Below are 7,121 nucleotides of genomic sequence, written 5' to 3'. Positions count from 1 at the left end.
TCACGCGACCATTTCTTTCCTGCCTGACAGGTACATACATATCAAGGACACATCGTATCTGTTCCTTGAAAAGGCTCCACATTTCCACGACATCCTTCCCTGACAGCCTATGCTCCCAACTTATGCTCCTCAGATCCTGTCTTACAGCATCGTAATTACCCTTCCCCCAATTGTAAAACCTACCCTGTTGCACGCACCTATCTCTCTCCATAACCAAGGTGAAAGTCACAGAATTGTGGTCACCATCACAAAAACGTTCACCCACGAACAAGCCCATCACTTGTTCCGGTTCATTACCGAGTACCAAATCCAAAATGGCCTCCCCTCTGGTCGGACAATCTACATACTGAGTTAGAAAAGCTTCCTGGACACACTGCGCAAACACCGCCCCATCCAATCTACTTAATCTAAAGAGCTTCCAATCAATATTTGGGAAGTTGAAATCGCCCTGAGGCTTCTGCACCTTTCCAAAATCTGTTTCCCAATCTGTTTCTCCACATTTTTGGAAGATTAAATTCAGTTGCAAAATATGCAATAAATGGCAGAATCCTTAGGAACATCGGCATATAGAGGGATCTGGGCATACACGTTCACAGATCCCTGAAAATGGCAACACAGTTGGATAAGGTGGTCAAGAAGGCATACAGTATGCTTGCTTACATTGACCTGGGCATTAAATATAAAAGTTGGCAAGATATGTTACAGCTGTATAAAGCTTTAGTTTGACGCATTTGGAATATTGCGTGCAGTTCTAGTTGCCATGCTACCAGAAGGACGTGGATGCTTTGAAGAGGGTGCAGAGAAGGTTTACCAGGAGCTTGCCTGGTGTGGAAGGTTTCAGGTATGTGGAGATGTTGGATAATCCCGGATTGTTTTCACTGGAAAGATGGAGGTTGGGGACCAACCTGATGGAGGTCCACAAAATTATGAGAGGCACAGATAGGGTGAACAGTCAGCTGTGTTTTTCCACGGTGGAAAGGTCAACTATAAGAGGGCACAGGTTCAAGGTGAGAGAGGGGGTAAGTTTTGGGGAGAAGTGTGGGGAAAATTTTTCACACAGATTGTGAGTATCTGGAATGCACTGCCAGGGGAGATGGTGGAAACAGGCACTTTAACAACGTTTAAGGCATATCTTGATAGACACATGAGCAGGAGGCAAACAGAGGAATGTTAAGAGTGTATGGGCAATAAGTAACGGACCTAAATAAGGATTTGCAATTTGCACTGGCTTGCTGGCCTGAAGCTCCTGTTCCTGTGCTGTATTGTTCTTTGATTTTATTTTTGCTTAGCTATAACTCAGTAGTCATACCCTGATTCATTTTTCAGCAAGTCCTTCAAACTTATTGTTTCTTTAAATATTTCGCAGGAGTTATTTCTGTTCCTTCATTTCCCTCACCTTGTTCCTATTGGGGTGTCACGTTCAAGGTGCCAGTCTCAATTTCTGGCCTTTTTTTCAGATTTACAAGAGAGCATCGCCAGGCTTCACCGCACAATTGATCTGATGTACACTGACAAGACTATGATGCAGGTAAATGTTCAGAGCTGTGTGATTTTAACTGAGCTTCAGGCCATCTGCTGCTTGAAGGAGTGGGCTGTGAAGGACAGAGCCAACTGGATTGAGTTCCATTATTCTGCAGGTGGTTTTGTAACCAGCAGGGAAATGCCAAATGTGGGAACTCCGAAATAAAACTACTGGGCTGGCTTATCAAACTGTCAAGGAAAAGATTTTGGCTGCATCTATTCATTAAAACTGATCTGATGAAATATGAACTGAGTTTAACAGTGATGGTTTTTGAAATTTGTGTGTGTCTTACTTTAAGGTGTCAATTTAAAATAGATTGTTACAATGGAGAGCAGATTTGACAAATTTTAATATATTTTTGAAGCCTCAGCAACAGTTTATGGCATTTATGTATATTTATGTTCTTCACTGTAGTGAGCCTTTATTGACCCAATCTTGCCTTTGTGCTCTAGGTTCCTTACCGACTGCATGCAGTCTTGGTGCATGAAGGGCAGGCTAATGCTGGGCATTACTGGGCCTACGTCCATGATCACCACCAAGAGAGGTGGATGAAGTACAACGACATAGCTGTTACCAAATCCTCCTGGGAGGAGCTAGAACGCGATTCCTTTGGAGGTTACAGAAACGCTAGTGCATATTGTTTAATGTACATAAACGACACGGAGCGATACTTAATAGAAGGTACTTTCACTAGCTCTGATCTCGTCTTTTACATGTATTGTGTGTAACACATGGAAATCGTTTGACGTAGATTGTTACTTTTTATTTTGAGATGGCGTGATTTGAGAATCCTTGGCTTCTGTTATGTCTCTATTTCTGCTCAGAGGATCACACAGAACAGAAGAAGGCAAGTCAAACCAGAGTCATAGTTAGCTCGTGGTCTACAGCACAGAAAGGGGCCCTTCAGCCCATCATGTCTGTACAAGTCAAAAACAACCACCTAACTATTCTAATCCTAGTTCCCAGGACTTGACCTATATCCTTACATGCCTTAGCATAGCAAGTATACATTTAAATACTACTTAAATGTTATAAGGGTATCTGCCTCTACACCTTTATAGGCAGTGAGTTCCAGATTCCTGTCACGCTCTGGATAAGAGTCTTCCCTCACATCTTCCTTAAACCTTCTGCCCTCACCTTAAATCTATGCCTTCCGGTCATTAATCCCACCATCAAGAAGAAACCTTTCTTCCTATTTATCCTGTCCATGCTCCTCTCTCCATTAGTCCAATTTCCCTGGTCTTTTCCTACAGCCTGACACCTGTATCTTTCTTGAGCATTTATCCAGTTCCCTTTTGAAACTCACTGTCGCCATCAATCTTTGAGATCAAAATAAGTCATTGCATAAAAAGGGTTGTCCTCCTGTTACCTCTGGCATTTTGCTGATCACCAGACAATATAAATTTAAGGTAATTGACTACCCGCGAGAACAACATTGCTATTAATATTAATTTCTTCCACCAGCTCTTCTGGAAAGATTAGAAAATAAAAGGGTTGAAGTCATGCAACAAATACACAATGGCCTAGCTAGATCACACCAGGAATACAATGAGCAGTTCTGTACACCACACCTGAGGTAGGATATATTGGCCTAATGTCATAACTCCGTAAGACAGGAATAGAGCTAGGCCATTTAGCCCATTGAGTTTGCTTTGCAATTCATTGAACTAATGGTTGAGTTGATAATCCTCAACTCCACTTTGTTTTTTTTCCCATAACCTTTGATTCCCTTACTGATAAAAAAAAATGAGTCTATTTGAGCCTTAATGATCCAGCCTCAATAGCCCTCTGCAGTAAAGAATTCCATAAATGCCCTCTGAGGGAAGATATTCCTTTTTTTAAATTCATTCACAGGATGAGGATGCCACTGGCCAGGCCAGCATTTATTGTCCAACCCCAATTCCCCAATTGCCCCAACAGGCAGTTTGAATCAGCCACATGGGCTGTGGGTCTGGAGTCACATGTAAGCCAGACCAGGTAAGGATGATGTCTTCCTTCCTTCCCTAAAGGCCATTAGAGAACCAGATGGGGTTTTCCAACAATCAACAATGGATTCATGGTCATCGTTAGATTCTTAATTCCACATTTGCCGTGGGGATTTTGAACCCATGTCCCCAGGTCATTTCCTTGGTCTCTGGATTAATAGTCAAGCTAGGCCATTGCCTCTCCTTTGGACGTTGATGACATGAGTCTTGAGATAATGCCTATTGGTCCTAGATTTTCCTACAAAGCTAACAATCTTTCTACATTAACCCTGTCAGATCCCCGAAGAATGTTTCAATAAGCAATAACTTGACTGAGTTTTTTGAAGAAGTAACAAAGAGGATTGATGAGGGCAGAGTGGTAGACATGATCTATTTAGATTTCAGTAAGACGTTCAACAAGGTTCCCCATGGGAGACTGTAAGCAAAGTTAGATCGCGTGGAATACAGGGAGAATTATCCATTTGGATACAGAACAGGCTCAAAGGTAGAAGACAGAGGGTGGTGGTGGAGGGTTGTTTTTCAGACTAGAGGCCTGTGACCAGTGGAGTGCCACAAGGATTGGGGCTGGGTCTACTACTTTTCATCATTTATATAAATGATTTGGATGTGAGCATAAGAGGTATAGTTAGTAAGTTTGCAGATGACACCAAAATTGGAGGTGTAGTGGACAGCGAAGAGGGTTACCTCAGATTACAACAGGATCTTGACCAGATGGGCCAATGGGCTGAGGAATGGCAGATGGCAGTTTAATTGAGATAAATGCCGAGGTGCTGCCTTTTGGGAAAGCAAATCTTAGCAGGACTTATACACTTAATGGTAAGGTCTCAGGGAGTGTTGCTGAACAAAGAGACCTTGGAGTGCAGGTTCATAGCTCCTTGAAAGTGGAGTCGCAGGTAGATAGGATAGTGAAGAAGGCGTTTGGTATGCTTTCCTTTATTGGTCAGGGTATTGAGTAAGTTGTTGGGAGGTAATGTTGCGGCTGTACAGGACATTGGTTAGCCACTTTTGGAATATTGTGTGCAATTTTAGTCTCCTTCCTATCAGAGCGACATTATGAAACTTGAAAGGGTTCAGAAAAGATTTACAATGTTGCGAGGGTTGGAGGATTTGAGCTATAGGGAGATGTTGAACAGGCTAGGGCTGTTTTCCCGGAGCTTCAGAGGTTTATAAAACCATGAGGGGTATAGATAGGGCAAATAGACAGTCTTTCCTGGGGTGTAGGAGTCCAGAACTAGAGGGCATAGGTTTAGGGTGAGAGGGGAAAGATATAAAGAGACCTAAGGGCACCTTTTCCTGCAGAGGGTGGTACATGTGTGGAAGTGGTGGAGGCTGGTACAATTACAGCATTTAAAAGGCATCTGGATGGGTATATGAATAGGAAGAGTTTGGACGGATATGGGCTGGGTGCTCGCAGGTGGGACTAGATTGGATTGGGATGTCTGGTTAGCATGGACGAATTGGACCGAAGGATCTGTTTCCATGCTGTACATCTCTATGACTTTAAGGTCACCTCTCATTTGTCTGCACTTCAATGAGTACAGGCCCAACTTATTCAACCCCTCTTCATAAGACAGTCCCTGCATATCTGGATTAAATCTAATGAACCTGCTCTGGATTGCCTCCAATATTAGTCAATATTATCTTACATACGGAAGAGAGTGTATTGTAGACTTAGCAGAATAATAGATTAGATTAGATTCCCTACAGTGTGGCCCAACAAGTCCACACCGACCCTCCAAAGAGTAACCCACCCAGACCCATTTTCCTCTAACTAATGCACCTAACACTATAGGCAATTTAGAATGGTCAATTCACCTGACCAGCACATCTTTGGACTGTGGGAGGAAACCGGAGCACCTGGAGGAAACCCTCGCAGACACGGGGAGAATGTGCAAACTTCACACAGACAGTTACTCAAGGATGGAATCGAACCTGCGATCCTGGCGCTGTGAGGCAGCAGTGCAAACCACTGAGCCATCATGCTGCCCCAAGTGGTAAATTGTCAGGAGAGATTACACATAGCTAAAGTTAGATGTTGAAGGGATGAGTTGATTGAAGATTATAAGGTGAAACAGAAGGGAAGATTATTGAGAAGATAAGGAAACTCTTTCAGTGTTTGTTAAATCCTAGATGCACTGTCCAGAAATTAGATCCAGACCTTTGGGAGTGGAGTTGGGAATCTCTTCTATGAGGAAATAGTGACAGAATTTTTGACCTTTCCAAAAACTGACAGTTCATGCTCAATCAATCATTTATCAGCCTTCATTTTAAAATTATTTTTGTGATCAGAGGAATCAAGGGATATGAGAAAATGTTGGTATTTCTATCCCAGATTGACTGTATGACCACAGAATGACACAAAAGAAATCAAAGTGCTCCTGTTCCTTTGTTTCTGTATGCCAGTTGATTTTCTTGAATTTACACATCTCACGTAATAATAATTTTGATATATTTCCCTGTGGGCTATTGTAGTTCCAGCAAGTAGTTGTATTGAAAGAAGTACCATGCTCTTTACAATTCCATTGCACTTCCAACTCCACTATTCTTTCCCATGATCCTTGAACACATTATCATCCCCTATTTTTATTCTCAACTCCATGTTGGAACCTATCCTGTTAGTTTTGTCGTAGAGGTGGAAATCTATGAATTTTAAATCACCAAACACATATTCAATGTGAATATGCTGCATTGTCCCTATTCATCCTCCTTTAAGTAGTGAGATCCCTTTCAGATATGTTGGAGTCCCCAAAAGATCTGTATTTGACTCATGTACTCAACAGCGTGCTACTTCAATCAAAGACTTGGCACGATGTGCCTCACTTACAACACCCAACAATGCTGTTTTCATAAATGTGAGCTGATGTTGTCAAGTTAGCGTTGTCCTGTGGAGGGAGTGTTTAGATGCAGGAATGCAAATAACCCAAACAAAGTCAGCTGATGTGGTCAAGGTGTGTCAAGCTGCAAGAACATTACTAGCTAGAGGTTGGAGGGATACAAAAAGGACCCATGTCCAGGAAGTTATAGAATCATTATCCTTTTGTTTGGCCCATTCAGTCTGTGTCAGCACACTTCAGTCAGATCCATTTCCTCAGTCTATCTTCAAAACCATCAAATGTTCATTCCATTTTGAGAGAGATGAGACAAAGTGCAGCAGATGATCTACAATTTTCAATACAGTGGGCAGAGCTACCCTCACCAATACCAAAATTCATCAGTGATAGATCTTTCATGAGCCTATATCAAACAAGACAGGCAGTTCTTTTGAAATGGAATTGAAATGAGACAGAGCAGCCCTTGGATTGAAAAACTCACTCTGCAGCTTGTTGTTTTGAGCTGGTACAGGATTTCCTCAGCAGCTGGATGGCCAAGGTTCTGGGAGCCATTCAGTACTATTTGTTCAGCATATTTTACCAGCCCCTTTTGGTTAATTGGGAATCCAGATGTTGCTACTTCTGTCTTTGTTTGGTGAATGTCATGTAATTGACACTGTTTTGATGTTTGACCTCAATATGGGGGAAGCACAAAACAATGTCACGTGACTCATGAGACATTAAATGGATTTACTTTAAACAGGACACAGCTGTGAGTTAATTTTGGACTCATACCTGCAGCAG

The 7,121-nt window shown here is 42.2% G+C and overlaps 1 protein-coding gene across 3 annotated transcripts in view; it reads left to right on the top strand.

The window, feature by feature from the left end:
* usp25 (ubiquitin specific peptidase 25) overlaps positions 1–7,121 on the top strand; it is a 209,958-nt gene that overhangs the window by 128,683 nt on the left and 74,154 nt on the right. For all 3 annotated transcript variants that reach the window (XM_043701415.1, XM_043701414.1, XM_043701413.1), the window contains exons 15-16: positions 1,458–1,528; positions 1,975–2,203. In XM_043701415.1, coding sequence (XP_043557350.1) covers positions 1,458–1,528; positions 1,975–2,203 — 300 coding nt within the window. The remainder of the gene's footprint in view (positions 1–1,457; positions 1,529–1,974; positions 2,204–7,121) is intronic.

Source organism: Chiloscyllium plagiosum, chromosome 12, assembly GCF_004010195.1.
Source record: "Chiloscyllium plagiosum isolate BGI_BamShark_2017 chromosome 12, ASM401019v2, whole genome shotgun sequence".
In the NCBI taxonomy this organism is placed as follows: Eukaryota; Metazoa; Chordata; class Chondrichthyes; order Orectolobiformes; family Hemiscylliidae; genus Chiloscyllium; species Chiloscyllium plagiosum.
Note: the sequence above shows the minus strand (reverse complement) of the source record. Positions and strands in the feature narration are given on the sequence as shown.